General features: G+C 39.9%; 1 protein-coding gene across 2 annotated transcripts in view; it reads left to right on the plus strand.

Annotated features, from left to right (window-relative positions):
- The window catches only part of SCFD2 (sec1 family domain containing 2), a 220,871-nt gene that overhangs the window by 984 nt on the left and 203,606 nt on the right, over window positions 1-16,281 (plus strand). For both annotated transcript variants that reach the window (XM_009682020.2, XM_068942892.1), the window contains exon 2: window positions 8,455-8,623. In XM_009682020.2, coding sequence (XP_009680315.2) covers window positions 8,455-8,623 — 169 coding nt within the window. The remainder of the gene's footprint in view (window positions 1-8,454; window positions 8,624-16,281) is intronic.

Genomic DNA, 16,281 nt, shown 5'->3' on the forward strand with positions numbered 1-16,281 from the left:
TTGCAGTGAGCTGGAGACCTTAGTTGTGCCCAAGTGTCAGTTCCAAGGTGTGAAGGAAACGTTCTGCAGGGTTCAGTTCACGCTCTGTGGATTACTGTGAACTATTTCTCTATGTATCATGCTTACCACCCTTTACAGTGTGTGTATGTGAACAGGTGTGCCTCTGTATATGCACTAAATAGACAGCTCTCAGTGTGTATATATGTGTATATGCATATTATACCCTAAAGCATTATAGTTGCCCTTTGAGTGATGCAGTTGCACATGGCTGGTACCTTACTTTAACTCGAGAACAGTATGCATCAGTGAGAACAATACGGAATTGTTTATACAACATCCTTTCTGGGTAGCAAAAGTGTAAGCATGAACCATATGCTAATTTTAATAGTGCCAATTAATAATAATGCAAAAGTTGTGAAATTTAGAGGGTGATTCAATAGTCCACTTAGAAACTAGTAGAAGGAGGATGACTCGAATAGTAATCAACTTGTAAGCTAATCCTGTGATCTGATGTCTTATAAGTTGATAGAATGTGATATCAAAAGGACAGAAAGGGAAAGTGTGATTGAGCAAGGCACCAGCAAGGTGCAGGGTCAGTGACCTGGAAGAAGTTTGTATCAGACTCTCATTTATGGAATAACCATCTTCTGGAGAGAAGAGTGAACTCGGAGAATAATTGATACAGGAGCTGCTGCGTTCACCCTTGCTCCGTCATACTGTTGGTGTTATTACAGAACGTGTAATGCTCCATTTGCATTCTGCATGGTCAGTAATTCAGGTCATGACTTTACCATGTGACCCATTGCAAGTGCACGGCACTATGTCACACCTGCAACACACCAGTTTCTGATAGATGTTTCCCTCCCTGCTTGATTTTGTTCTTGCGTAACTTCACACTGCTGTGAAGCTCCTAGCTGTCAATGATGTGCTGAAAAGCAGCTGTGAAACCGGCTGTTTAATGCTGTGTTATGGTTTGGGAAAGCTACTGAGAAGGTTACAGGAGAGTAGACTCGGGTAAAGAACCTTGTAATGGAATTGTGATGGCAGTGCCTGTTTGGGGTGGCAACTAATGCAACTGAGCAAAGATTCACGTGCTCGGGAGGCAGGAAAGAAAAAAGACAGGAAAATGAACTGCTATTTTGGTGGTAAGGAATTGTATGACAAAGACTGTTGAGGGGAGATGAGGGGATGTAATCGGTACTGGGCTTGAATCTGTGAAATCTCGGATGTTGCCTTTCAGGAAAAGGAGGTTGCTGGGAGAATGAACCAGGACTGTGGTGGGGTAGCTTTGTAGGTGATACATTGAAACTCTTGAAAAACTGAAGTAAGGATGAGAAACAGAAGCATTCATGTTTGCAAATATATTCTCTCCAGTGTCTATAACTGACTTCAAAATCCCTTCATATAACCATTCTTTTGGTGCCAGCAAACGTCTTTAGAACTCCATTGATGGTTTCACTGAAGCCTTCATTTGCTTTGAATTGCTTGGACATGGCAGCAGGCTCATGCCATCAGGAGGAGTCCAAACTCAAGGGACAGAAATCTACTAGGTCTCAAAGATAAAGCCCTATATGGATGTGAACTTGATGCCATGTGATGAAATTTGTTTCACTGTTTTGCTAGAAATCAGGCAGTAAAAAGTGCATAAAAAGCAGCATTTAAGTTATAAAATCAGTCATCAGGAGATGGGAAATGGCAGGATTAAATTGTGTGGGAAACCTTAATCTCCTGGGCACGTGCAGCCTTTGATATAGTCTTTCCCCTACTGCTCTGCCTGGGAGTGAATGAGTGTTGTCTGTAGGATTTCAGCCTTACACACTGTAAAAGCTAAGGCTTCCTGTTTTCAGGTTTGGCACTGGCAACTGGGCCGGTGGATTTCTCAAGCTGTGATACATATTTGTGGTCTGCAGAGTAAAAATAGAGCTGTATTGTTCATGTAACAACCAGTTGCAGGGGAAAGTCTTTGAGGTGGACTTTCTGATTTGGGGCTCCTTTAAAACAACTTCTTAAATTGCCTCCCTCTGAAGATGAAGGATTTTGGATGTGATTTGTTGATATCTTACTGATACCTAAATCTTGCCCAACATGTGGGCTGCGGATATGAGAAATAGTTAGGTATCTATGAGTTATCATAATGCTTTTCATACCCCAAACTCTTCCATAAAAGCCTGAGAGTTCATTAAGTATAGATGCTGGGCTACTCTTTAAGTCACGCTACTGCTTCAAACCAGGTGCCTTTGAAACATACTGATTAAGCTGTTAGGAGGCAAACGTTTTCTGACTTGGAGACCTGGATGGAACACAACTTTAGAAAAGCTTTAGATATGGCTAAAGGAGTTGTGCTAACGAATCTCTCATCTTTGGCTGATGTTCCATGTTTATTTAGAGCAAGTAAGATGGTAGCATAGAATAACAAATAGTTTTTAGTGACACCAATTGCCTTCCAACAGTAAAAGTCAAAATATCTCAAAAATGCCTTTTCCGGTGCCGCAGTTGCATACAAGTGAACTATGGGAAAATACTGGTCTTTAAATAAATATGAAGCACTTTCCACTTTAAAGAACAAGCTACAGAAGCATTTATAGTGTTTTTGTTAGGAACCTCCACTGCTAATCTTGAGAAACTGTATTATCTTTTCTGTGATAATTATTTTGAATCAAAAAAAGAATTAGCAGTATAGAAAATGGCAAAATTTTATATCCAAAAAATCAAAAGGCATTTAATTTATTGCTTCTAGGTTCCGTGAACCAAAGAATCTTCTCTGAAGTATTTTTCTAAAATTTGTGTTGAGCTCTATTGATTACTTTTTGTAATGTCTTTTTTTTGTTCATAATTGCTTATGTATGTTGCATTTGATGAACAGAATGAAAGGTACTGAATTAAAATACATAATTTTCCTTTTTGTCCTTTTTTCCTTTTTGTATAAGATTCAGATGAACTGTAATAGGGATCTTTTTGTGGCCTCTGGTCTGGCTCTTTTGCTTTTCTGCCCTGTGATCTCATAAGCTTTGCTGCATTTACTGCACAGTGGCGTGGCTTCGACTGGGGATGGTACAGAGACTGCCTCCTTCCTCAGTGTAGCGTAGGGTCTTATGGATAAAGCACCGCCCTAGAAAGCGGGAAATGTGTTTCTATCCCCTGGATGGATTCCAGAATTAGCATTCTGGGCTTAGTTCTTCAAATTTGATTGCTTAAAACTTTGTCAGTGGTGCTGTCCCTAAACTCTGTGCATATGTAAAACTGCTTTTCTTTACTTACTTGTTGCTTTAAAGTCCACTAGTTTTACTTTGAAAAGCAGAATAAATCCTCCTGCCTGGAGTGCTATTCTAATAAGTTATGCTGTTTGAGATCTGGGTTAACTTTGATACCTTAACTCCTTTTCATTTTTCTTCTCAAATATTTGCACTGTGATATCCTATTCTAACCCCATACTCCTTTCATACGTTTTGTAGCCACCACCGTGCTGGTATTCACACCTCTTCTGAAGCAGTTTTTTCGGCTTCCTGGATTTTCTTTTTCCTTTGTAAAAATGTTGATATCTTTCAGAGGATGGTTTCAGAGCATTTGAACAATTTAACTCTTTGCAGTCTCTTTGCAGTAATTGGGGTATGGCCTCTTGTAAGCACAAGAAATAGTGAGTTCTCTGCCCACTGAGTTCATGCAGCCAATTTTGACATGCATTCCAATGAACAAGCAAAAGAAGGAATATTGGTTGGGGGTGGTGTCTGTGTAGTTAGATAATATATAGTTTTGAAAGATATTTTTGTATGAATGTCACTGAAGTTGGTCTAGAAGTGGTATTTCACTGCCTTCAGCAGTAGCACTTTTATCTTTCTCTAGCATTTTTGCATGTGTTGGTCAAAATCATGGGAACTTTTGCCCACAGCCGTAAAACACTGCAAACTCAGGTTTAACTTTCTGTATCATCTCCCTTACTACCATCCAAGCATCATCTTTTCATCACACTCTTGCACAGGGTGTAATGTTCTCAGCCTTCTAACAGATATAAAAAGCGTAGTTCAGGCCCTTATCGAAGAAGCGTAGAAGTTCCCTTCTAGTTCCTTGGAGCAGCCAAGAGGGTAGGGACAGGACTTTTTTATTCCTTCCACATATCCTATTTATAGAGAAGGAGAACAGTGAAAACCAACAAAGGCCTGCATCTTGTAAAGCCTGATTCTGATTAATGCCCATTTTGGATTATTTTTGCTTAAAACTATTGGTTTGTGCTTGTCTGTAATAACTTTCTCCTTACCTTCTGTCCTGTTTCTTATTTTGTCTGCTTTACTGAAGCTCTTTTTCATGTCTGCAGAATCTTCTAAGTTAAAGCCACTGATGGATTGACACTGCTGTCTTTTTGAATGAAGCAATAATATTTAAGCCTTCCTTGAATGGTTTATCTTGAAGACAAAAATTCTGAGGCCTATAAAGTACAGTAGTCCCCTATTTGTGAGCCAGACTGGGTTTTTGACACAGAAGCCAACAGATGTTTAAATTACTGTGGTTACATGAGGTTGTAGACATCAGCTGTAAGGACTGATAGAAGCTGAAAATGTAAGTGGTGTAAACACACTACTGTGGGTCAGGGTGCAGACTCTGCTGTGATGTGACTTGCAAAGATTCTGTTTTTATGGAACAGGCCCACAATTTTTATAGTAGGTTCTTAAATGCTTCAGATGTTAAATTGTATGTTACAGAAGCTTCAGAGAGATAAGGAGACTAACGGAACTGGTTTTGCATATTTGAAGAAAACTTCAAGCGGTTACATGAGCCTATAAGCAGGTGCTTAAGTGTTTCTTATCTCCAAATTTACTACTCTTCACACGTGTCCTGGCTTGCTGACTGTGGGAGATGGTGAACCTACCTTATATTTTTATGGCAGCCTTCTGATGCTGCTATGCTTGGCTGTGAGCTACTGGGCTACTATTACATGGCTATAGGATTTTTCTCTCGGCTTCAATAAGCAGCCTAGTGACTACTTTGCTGTTCCTTTGTCTGTGCAGAGGAGTATATAGATCTATACTTTGGGAATGTAGAAAGATGTTCTAGTTCTGTTCTGCAAAATGGTTCCTGGGAGCATAAAAGCTGTTTTCCAGCGCCATTCCACAAGGTCAGTTTAAGCAAACTCTTGATGAAAGAATATGGAAAAGCATTGCTAAGCTTTGGTACTGGAGCTACAGATATCCAGCTTCTTCCAGGGAATAAGTGTAAACATTTCTGCTCCCGCTGCTCTCTGATGCTTTAAACCCGATTCTCACTAAGATGATGCAGTGCCCAAGAAGGTTGCATCATAGGAGTAGTTCCATAAAGAGTCCTTTAATTTAAAGTCTTCCTAGTGATGATCTTGTTCAGAAAAGTATTAGGTGAGTGCAGTGTGGCAACATGATGAAAACTGAGATGGGTTTGTCCCTGTAAGTTTCCAAGATCAGTAGTCCTACACTAATCCTCTACAAAGCAGTTAAAAGAGCAGATGTTAAAGCTTGATAGTATGAACAAAGAATATGTTGCATGCTGTTTTGGCTCATTTTCATCACTGTTAAGCTACTTACCAATTTATATTTATAGAGCTCAAACTTTGAGGGAGAAGCCACTAGCTTCTCATGAGCTGTGGAAACTGGCTGCAATAGTTGTTGGATAACGAGCAGTGCCTTTGTAGGAGCACTGCTTTCTAGTTCAAGCTCCTCATGTTTAGTAACTGTCTTCAAAGTCTTCCCGTTACACAAGCTCTCATGTTGCTTCTGTAATATAAAATTAAAGAATCCGTATTTGCTCCTTAAGTCTGTTGTTGTTTTTCTACCAAGCAGTAGAGCCAGAGGAGAATTTAAGAGCTTATGATCAAGTGGTGTGGTATAGGGCTTGTAAGGGGCTTAGGAAAGTACTTTCTTGTACATGTCATAAATGCCTTTTTAGGGGGAGGCAGGAGGTGTACCGAGAGGAGGGCAGCTAATGAGTTTCTGGCTGCTGTTGTCGACTCAGCTGTCTGACTTTGACAGTTGTGCTGGGTACAATCTGTGTCAAATCTCATGTGCTTCTGTTTGTAACTCTAGTGAGGAGATCAAGTAAAATTAGAATAACTTGATACTTCTCAAGGCAGGGTACTACCCTGGCATGAAGACCGCTCTTTAGCATTAGTTAGATAACTTCTCCTTGCTGCTCCAGCACTTGATATATGTACACATTGGCAGCATGAAAGCTGCGAGCTGCCTTAAACACTGCAGGGCATGAGAAGTTTTTAAGCAGCCTGGTGACTAATCTCAAAATGATGAGAAGAGAGTCTTAAAAACAGTTCTATGCAACCTATCAAAATCAATGCGATGAAAAAGTGACTGCCTCTTATTTGCCGTCCTCATCTCTTGAGGTTCTACAAGGCTTAGCTTTGCTGCCAGCCTTGGTTGATTTGCATAGTTGGTCAGAGGTGAGAGTAGTTTAAAAGCTGAAGGAGACCTTTTCTGATTGATCTGAAGAGATGGAGCAAAAGCCTTTACTGCCTGCTTGCCAGTGGGAGCGTCAAAGGAGTAGCATTGATGGCAAAGGCTGAGATGGTATTGGCTGACTGTGGAAGCAACTCAAACAGGCTGAGACTTGCCCCACTGCATCAAAGGAGAAAGGAGGGATGTTAATGATTAACATGAATTTATTTGCATTTGAGGTGTTTCTGTTTTAGTTAAGTGACATTTAGCTAGAAAAGACATTTACATGCAGTAAGTGTGGAGAGACAGGCATTGCTTCCAGTATGTTGGAGTGGAAGTCCAGAAGATTACCATCTGTTTTCAGTGTCTGTAACTTTGTGAGTGTTGGTAAATGCAGTGTGGCTGACAAGTGACCGACCTAGTAAGGAGAACGTAGGGATTTTGGAGAGCAGATGGCTTAGGGAGCTGCAGAGACAACCCAGTTCATTTAATCTGTAATTCAGTGGTGTAAATATGGCTGGGGATGGTAGAGGGAAAGTTGCTGTCATTCTGTGACTATTAGAATCTCTGGTGAAACAAATTGGTAATCTCAGTCCAGCTGAGCAGCCAGGTGTCCACACTGCAGTATCACCTCATGCTGGACACATGTGCTTTCTTTGCTTCCTCTGGATAGAGACTTTGCCAGCATGGAGGTTGAACTTGCCTTTCCCCCTCCTTTTTCATCCTTGCTTCTCTCTTTGACTTCTGCAGCAAGTCAAAATAGTTGCTAAGGATGAGGTGGTTTTTAAAGCATGGACACCTGGCTGCTGTTGACTTGCTGGAGACAACCTTTTATTTAACCAAGAATAGTTAATAAACTGACTGCTCTAATGTTCTTGATGTAAGGACTTCCTCTGGGTTTATGGAGCATGTGAGGTTAACTTCACTGACTGAAATGGGCCTGCTCTGTCTTTTGGAAATGATCAAGAGTGAGGACAGATGGGGTCTGTGTTGACAAACACTTATGGAACGGGACCGCAGCCTGAAATGTCTTTACTGCCTTCCAAAAGTGACGCCAAAAGCCCCTTTTCCTTGTGACTGAGGCCAGGGGAACCTTACTAAGCTCAACAGCGGTGTCTGGCCCTGTGGTGATAGCTGGACAGGAGCAAGACTTGTAGCATATGAATACATTGGTCATGTCTCTGACTTAAAGACACTGAGGTTTTTGGCTCTCTCCAACATTTTCATCTGTAGTATGGGTCATGTTTTTCTGCTTGGGCTTTGCTCACAGTGTTAATATTTGTAAGCTGGCTGTAGTGCCCATCTTTAGAGTTAATCACTGGAGGTAGAGCATGTGTCTTTGGCGTCAGGAGGACTGAAGGAAAAGTGCCGGCTGAAATTTGGAGTTTCTCTTAGAAAACGGTCAGCTGACTCTTTACAGTATTTTAGGCGTTTCGTGTTGGTTTTAATTACTTATGCTGCCTCAGGCCACATAGGAGAGATGACCTTGACAGTGGCATGTTGCTGGTAACTAATATTCTGCCAGCCTATCTGGGTAGCTGTGCATGCTACTTGCATACAGCCCTTTTAAGCACAGTTTTTTTAGTTTCATATTATTTTAGATAGAAACGTATAGTGTGTATGCATGTGTGTATATACATGGATATGTGTGTACATGTGTATGAAAGTGTATGTACACATATGAGATTTTTTTGCCTGCTTGTTTTTTAAATAGCTACTGTAAATTTTGTTAAACAACTTTCTTATGCATTTTGCATATTTAAAGTACAAAATCCAGGAATGTCTAACAGCTGTAAGGCTAAGCCTAAATTACACTTTTTAAATGAATCCTTCTGGAATGATACCAATAGTTTTAACTTCAGACATTCCAGTCCTTAATTTTTCTAGCAAAATATCTTTGAAAAGCTAAATGTCATCTTGGTGTTATGACTGCCAGTCTCATTCTCCCCAAAGCATATGGTTATTGTTTTGCTCTCAACTCCATGTGATTTTTTTTTTTTTCTCTCCTTGTTGTCTACCTGATATTTTCTTTTTAAATCTTTTTCAGGAGCAGTTGGTCATCACGGTGACAACCTTGCAGAGAAGATGCTTTCTGTGCTTCCCAAGCTCCCTGGCCACAAGACTGATGTGATGGTTAACATGGTGGAACTCACTGCTCTGCAGACTCCAGATGAAATGTGCACTATTATAGCACCTGGCTGCTTAGCACAACCAAAGTAAACATTCTTTTTTGGTAGCTCATTTTTTAAGATGTTGAGTATGTTTGTTATTTTGGCATGAAAAAAAAGAACAAGTTGTCTTTTTAAAAAAGATCCAGTTTACAGGGGAAACCCATCTGGTCCTAATTTTGCTGGAATATAATCAGTTTGTATGTGTGCATTAAGTGATTGAGCCAGATAAAACTCCCAAAAGTGGGAGAATCTCAGAACTTTTTTTAGATTTGGTTGTTTAAACTGCTGTAGGTTATTGTCACAGAAATCAGAACAGATTAAACCCCAGAAATTCCTTCTGTTTTTTTTTTCTGCCCTAATAAGAGGTCATACAGGCAGGCCATCAGTGTGGCTTTCTGTTCCCATAAGCCTCTCATATGTAGTGAGCTGTTAGCTGAACTCTTATTAGTACCTGTTGACTTACGGTTTTACCCGTTTTCAAACATGACACCTGTAGAGGAAGATAATTAGGCATAATTTGAGCTATACAGATAGCCCTGTGAGGGCCTCCGATTTTTGCTTAAACAAGGACAACTTAAGGCAATAATTCTGAACAATTATACTTGGCTCTGTATAATTTGCAGCTAAGACTTTGCCTGTAAAGTGCTTCTGATCTGATGTTTCAGTTTCTAAATGTAGTTATCTGATTTGAAACTTTCCTAAAGCTTCTGTTACTGTGCATAAACCAGGCAATATACCAGGTGCTGGTTTCAGTCTGCAAGAAGAATCTTGCTTAACAGAGTGCTATAGAAATTCATATGGTGCAAATGAGGTGAAAACATCTCTTTGCCATAATGTTTCCTCAATGTATTAGAACACTTTTTTTGTTTGTTTTCCAAAATGGAGCATCTAATGTAATTTTTATGCTTCTGGTTTGACTCCTTTTGGTGCTTCATATCGGCTCTCTGCTCCCTCCCTCTCCCTCCCCACCAAGATTTTCCAGAAAACTTTCCTCTATTCCAACATACAGTCTTTATTTTATGAGAGCCTTATGATCCTTTGTCATCTTCGGTCTCCCACACATGCTGTAACTGAGTCCAGAGGCTAAGTTTCGCCTTGAGTAACCATCTCCTCGATCAGAAGATGGAGAGGAAGCATTTCTTCATTATAGGTGGACTCAATTGTAAGTTAGTGCCAGGATGATTAAATAAGTCATGATTGTCTTTTCATTGACTGCTTTCCAGCTAATCACTACAGTAGAAGTGCGATGTCCTCAAGGTCTGTCTGCACAGCAAAATGAAGATGTCATTGTCCACGGCAGACATGCTGTGATAGCTGCTCTTTGTGCTAGCTGCTCTTTGTGCTAGCTTTAATTAGCTACCAGAAATAAACAATTTCTGGCAGTGTGGGCTAGAAAAAAAATAGATGTTTAATGCCCTAAGATTGTTGACTTGTGCTACCCCTCCATTGTTCCTTACATTACTGACACTGATGAGATTAAAGCTAGTGCTAGTATGCCTTCCTGTGCTAGAGTTATGACTTTAGTCTCCTCTGTAGTCCCATTTCGAGGAACAGCCTGGAAAATTTCCTTGTGCTCTAAGGTGGCTAATGGCATATACATTGAGGTTTATTTGCGTATTTACTAGCTAACGGAAGTTGCCTCTCTTACTAGTACAGTTGGAGTTACCTATTTTGCGAAGTCTTCTGTGGGCAGAAGTTATTGAAGAACAAGGGGGGCTGGTTAAAAGGTGCTCTGCTGCTACTATGCAAATGCAACAAAGTTGGATGGTAGCAACTGGTACCAACTGCTAGTCTGGTAGCAAGGCAGTTCGTTACCACACCAGTCCATAACAACGTTCCCATAATAACCTCCCTCTGCGATGTCATCTTAATGAATCTATATCACTGGCAATTTTTAAGAACAGATTAGGCAAACAGCAATCGGGAGTGGCTTACATAAGATTGATCTTGTCTAGAAGCGGAACAAATGGACTAGATGACCTCTCAAAATCTTTTTTCAAAATCTCTGCAATAATATATCTCCATGTTGCTTACAGCTGAAGGAGTACTGCATGCCTGAGAAGAAAGTCTCTGAACCAGAATGTGTTTCTGCACTCTTCAACCCTGTGTCTTTCACTTTTCCCCTCTAACTATGAAATGATTAGAAATAATTTCTAATTTAAAATAGGCATTTCCAAACTCAGTCAAAACAGTTGTTGAAGAGTACCAGAACACATAACAATGTCTGAATGGGTGGCTGAAGGTTGTGTAGCTTCCGTTCTGTTTAAGACTGTATTCTTAGGATTGGATTGTCAACTTGATCGTTAATGATCTTGACTGGTATAAAATGGTAGAAACTCTTCTGAAGCACTGAAATAGATTTAAAATTCCCACCAATAAGTTCCTGTGTCAAAGATGCTTTTAGTTCTTCGTGAACATGGTTACTGCCATTGGTAGCAGGCTTGGAAGCGTTTGTTGTAATTGAAAAGGTAAGCCTTGATTTATATCTGTAAATGATGAGTGACAATGAGTATTTCTTTGCTTGTAAATTTGCTATTTACTCTGGCAAGTGAAAGTAACAGCACCTTTCCTAGAGAAAGGACTAGTAACTTAAGTTGCACCCAAGTTAAATTTGGCGAGGGGGCTCTTTTATGTGATATCTTGTGATCAGAAGAGTCCGCATGTTGTGGCATGTCACAGACTCGCTCACATATTCAGAATATTTTTCAGATGTTTTCGTTATTTTCTCTCAAGTTAATATTGGAGCATGTTGTGGTGAAGAAACAGCTCTGCTCTCTCCACACAGCTTGCTATATTTAACTTTTCTTATGAAATGCCTCTCCAGCAGAAACATCTGGGCTCAGTTACAGAGTTAGCATACAGAATTAATGAATAATTTATGGCTGGTGTGGTGAAATAAAGCAGGGTTCTTTTCTTAAACCTAAAGAAATAATGGGCTTCTTTAAAGATTTAGATGAAAATGTAAATGCCATATGCTGCTTAGGTTGCTGTACTTTGAAGGTGCTCTCTCCATGAGGAAAAGAATTTCTAAACAAAAATTCCCAACCTATTCTAGGTTTCTTAGCTTTGTTGGTATTAGTAGCCTCAAAAATTTGTGGAGTGGTTGTTTGTCTGCTATAATCACCGACACATTGGCGCTCCAATGTGCGTGTTAGTTGAGAGTCATGTTCTTTGAGAATTAAGTTTTGAAGTATTTTTTTTCATTGTTATATATAGATGGATTATATATATATATATAGATATATATATATATATATATATATCTCAAAGAGAATGAAACAGTTTACGGACATAAAACAAAAAACATCTACTCTGAGCCAGAGCTATCTGTTTCTGATTAAAAACCATAATAGCCACCCTGTCCTTTCAAGCAAGTGATGCACAATAGAAGTGGAGATTGCTGTGAAAACTTAATGAAAGAAGTAATTTAAACAATTTATATTGATGCAAGCTTCCTTGATAACCCAATAATACTTGGAGGAATACATACTTTTTAACAATTTCAGCTGAACTTTTAATTTTAATTATACACAAAGTGACTTAGTGTATTAGAAATTGTCTGCGTGGATGCACATCAAGCTCTCAGTGGCTGTGACCCATATTTTCCATTTGATAATACACTTGGCTGCTTTATTTCTAAAAGCACCTATCTTGCATATTTAGGATTCATATTTTATCATGTGGAAGCATCCTGCAGTCAGTACTGTGTTTATGCTGATGGTGGCCTGCACTGTCCTCTTTTTGCACGCGGGAGCTTGAGGTGCTGGGGGGGCACCATGGCTTGCTCAAGCAGGAAGTCAGGGTTCAGATTGCTGTGTCCTACCAACAGATCTGTGGTGAGAACAAGAAGTAAAGAGTTACGTGGTACCAAATTGTGGGCGACTGAAGAAATCTGTATGTTTGCTCTTTTTTAATCTGTTCTTCTATTACCCAAGAACACTTTTAATATGCTCTCATATTTTGCTGAGTAAACTGAATACTAAATTTGTTTATGCACTTTTCAAGAAGTTGCCGAATAGAGATTGTTTTCTTACCTGCTTTTCCACTCTTACTTCCTTTGCTGCAATCTTTGGAGCCTGTAAACGTCTCAGAATTCAGTGTGGTGATACAATCTGAGAAAAAGGCCAGATTTCCATTTAAAATATACATTTTTTTTTAAATGTAATATACAGTGAGCCATTGGGTTCTTATGGCAGGCATTTTTCCATAAAAATGCAAAACTATAACGTACATTTCATGTTTGGGCTGCTATGCCTGAAGTAATTCAGTGAGCAATACAGCTGAGGTGTCTAGGTACTTTGGCAAAGCAGTCGGAGCCACTAAATCATCTGGACTGGCATTAAGGTGATCTTGTCAATGGGTGAGATTCAGAAAACCTTGATATGGAGGACAGATGTTTAAAACATGGCACTCGCAACATTCTTCCTTCGGTCTTTGTATGAGATGTGCGCAGAGAGGTGTGCTGAGTGGGTAAGAAAGTTCATTAAAAATCAGAATAGTCCTTGAGATACAGTAGTAATTTCAGTGTCTCATGTTAATGAAAGTTGAAAACATATCTTTTTTGATCCTCCTTAGTTTTGAGGTATGTTATTATTCATATTTTACACAGAATCACAGAATCGTTTAGGTTGGAAGGGACCTCTGGAGATCATCTAGTCCAACCTCCCTGCTCAAGCAGGGTCACCTAGAGCATATTGCCCAGGATCACATCCAGACGGGATATTTTTGAAGCAATTAGTACTTTCATTTAAAAGTATTAAAATTCTTACAATTTAAATAAAGAAGAAATCCCCACTCCAAATCTGGCTTTGTTCTTGTGCTTGATGAGATGATGCAGTGCCTTCTAGGTACTTGGGGGACTCAGACTGAGGATAGAAAAGAGGTGGTTAGGGAAGCAAGTGCTAAGGAGACCTGTATTCCAGTCCCAGCTCAGCTGTCTACGTGCTGCATGATCTTGGAGAAGACACTTCATTTCTTCCTGTCTCTGTTTGCTCTTCTATCCTTGTCCAAGGAACTTATCTTTAAACTGGTAAAACAGAGAATTTCTCAGGATACGCATTTGGGAGTGGATACTGTTTTGAGGGGTTCTCCCCCTACTACTTTTTCCTTGAGCTAGTGGAGCAGCAGCTGTAACCATCTCTATTCAATATGCTGAAATGGTGAGCTTTACAATCACATATGATGTGAACTTAACATACAAGATTAGTTGTGCTTGTATGGCAAAGAAAAGAGCAATAAGAATTAAAAACTGAAAAGAAGATGGTTTCTTTTTTTAAGATGGGCAGTAGGTTTATTTCAATTTTTTGACTGTATTTTCTTGCCTTTTACTGGAGAACAAGCATCAGAAGGATATCTAACAAATAGAGATGCTTTACTTAACACTGAATTACAAACCAAGTATTTTAGGGGTGGCTCTTGGGTCTTTGTGGTATTTTTCATTTCACTTTTTCTTAAATATTTCCTTTTATGTCAGCTGCAGATACTAATTTGAAAAAAGATGTATAAGCATGTTACATTTAGAAAAGCTTGCAAAAAGAAGGTAATTTGGAACTGTCTTGTCCTTGAATGAGCTGAGAATCTGTGGCATAAATCGGAATAATTTTACTTTCTGGGAAACTAACATTAAAGAGGAAAAAATAATACTACGATAAGAAAAGCCAGATGACATGTGAGTATTTTAATATGCAAAACAGTGGATGGCAAGGCTCGTCAACTCTCCCTCTCTCCATTTTGAATATGTCTGTCACAGTATGTGGGTAGTGCTTGAGCAGCAGGGTCCTGCTGGGGCTCCTTGCCTGTGTGGGCTGCCCCCCATGTCCCTGCTCCTGGGGAGCCCCTTCAGCTTTTCTGCTGTTCGACGCTTCCCCCTGCCGGGAGCTCCAGGCTCCTGCTTTCCCTGGGGCCTCCTACCTCCGCGTTAGCGTTCATGATGAGCTCTGCTCTTGAGGTTTAGCCTGAATCCAAACTTAACGAGAAAAACCCCAAAACACAAATACCACCCTTTTCTAATCTACCTTTCTGAACAGGGTGAGCAGCCCTATTATGGAGGAAAAGTGATCTGAACTCAAGGATTTATGAAAATGGAGACTTCTCCATGCATTTGAAAAGCAATAGTAAGATTTCCTTTCTCCCATGACAGGAGAAGTTTCAGCGGTCCCTGTGTTTCTAGAGCTCGTGCTGTGCCACTGATGTCCATTTCAAGGGAGGTTAATTGGCTTTATAGGGCTTCTTAATGTTAATACCTCTTGCTTTTTCAACAGTCCAGCCACGAGATGATTCTCCAAATGGCAGATCAGAAAGTTAGGGTGCCCTAAACATAGCAGTTCCCATGCTCCCATTGCAGGACTGGCAGTCTTCGTGTTAGGTGTTTTATTTTACTCATATGGGCTCAGAGCACACTGCAGAATGGAGGGCTACTCATAGTTGTTTGAAATTTTTCGACGCATCTTCGTGTTGGGAGTAAAGCCCTGACTGCATCAGCTTCTGGAATCTGTCGATCAAGACAAGCGTTCCTCTCATGTCCTAAGCAAAGAAAGAAGGTCCTTTCTATGTGTTTTCAAACCGAACTGAATCAAATGAACATAACTGATTGCTGTCCTAGGATAGAATGAACAAGTTGATAAAAGTTATTGTATCTTACAATAAATGTGCATTGTTTATTTGCCTGGATCCTTTAAACACAGAACCTCCTTGAAATGGAAAAAGGGTGGGAGAGAGTTGCGCAGAGGGTGGAAAATTCTAGGAAGAGGTAAAGATCTCTGGCTCGCCTGCGCCATGTAACTTATGACACCACTAGAATACCACACTGCTGTTTTGCAAAACTTCAGTTTGCTGCAGGATTTAGTTTGCTGAAATAAACAAAGGAATTGTATGAGGATTTTTCAGCTCTGAGAAAGGTTTTGCCGAAAAGGTGCCATGTTTTTTAATCACCTGTTTTGACAGGCCTGAGAAGCCGCAGAAGTTATCTTTTAGATAACAGGAAACGTGAAGCTTATTTTCCCTGAGATAAAGATTGTTTTGAGCTGGCAAACTCTCAGCATCAGCTGAGTGGTTCTTCCTTATCTGTGCCTCAATGCACAAAAAGGAATTTTGGAGGTTGTGGCAAACTGTTCTTCAAGACTTTATTCCTTTTCCTTTAAGGACATTTAACTGCATTGTTTGTCTGGGCTACCTATGCTTACTAAAGAAAGTTTTCAGCCAGAATTCAGACTTTTTCCTGTGCTCTCTAATAGTCATAAGCTGTCCTCAGAGAATGTGAGGATCAAAAGGTTTAAGAGTCACCGTTACCTGAAGAATCTCTTAGTTGAAAACGGCAAAAACGAGAACTCGACATGGTTAAGTTTTAAAGGTTTCATAGTCCTTCTGGAGAAGGATTCCCTGTGTTTCATCTCAGTACAATCTTCTTTGAGTGCTGTCATTAAGATGCAGCTTTATGGTTTTCCTTTGCCCACTGAAAAACACAATAAATTTGAATATTATCCTGATGTCCAAGCATCAACAGGTCTCTGAATGTTTGTACCTTCAGTTGGTCAGCACAGCAAAATTCCTTCCATGTCTGTGAGGAAATTCAGTGAGTACAGTCACTGAAAGTAGTTTAGCATGGCTGTCTGTTCTGCAGTCATGTTCCTTGCAAGATGTATTGAAGGACAAATCTCTTACGGATTAACTAGCAGAACAAGTAACCAGTGACGCTTGCAGTCAGA

The sequence above is a fragment of the Struthio camelus genome, chromosome 4 (assembly GCF_040807025.1).
Source record: "Struthio camelus isolate bStrCam1 chromosome 4, bStrCam1.hap1, whole genome shotgun sequence".
NCBI lineage: Eukaryota > Metazoa > Chordata > Aves > Struthioniformes > Struthionidae > Struthio > Struthio camelus.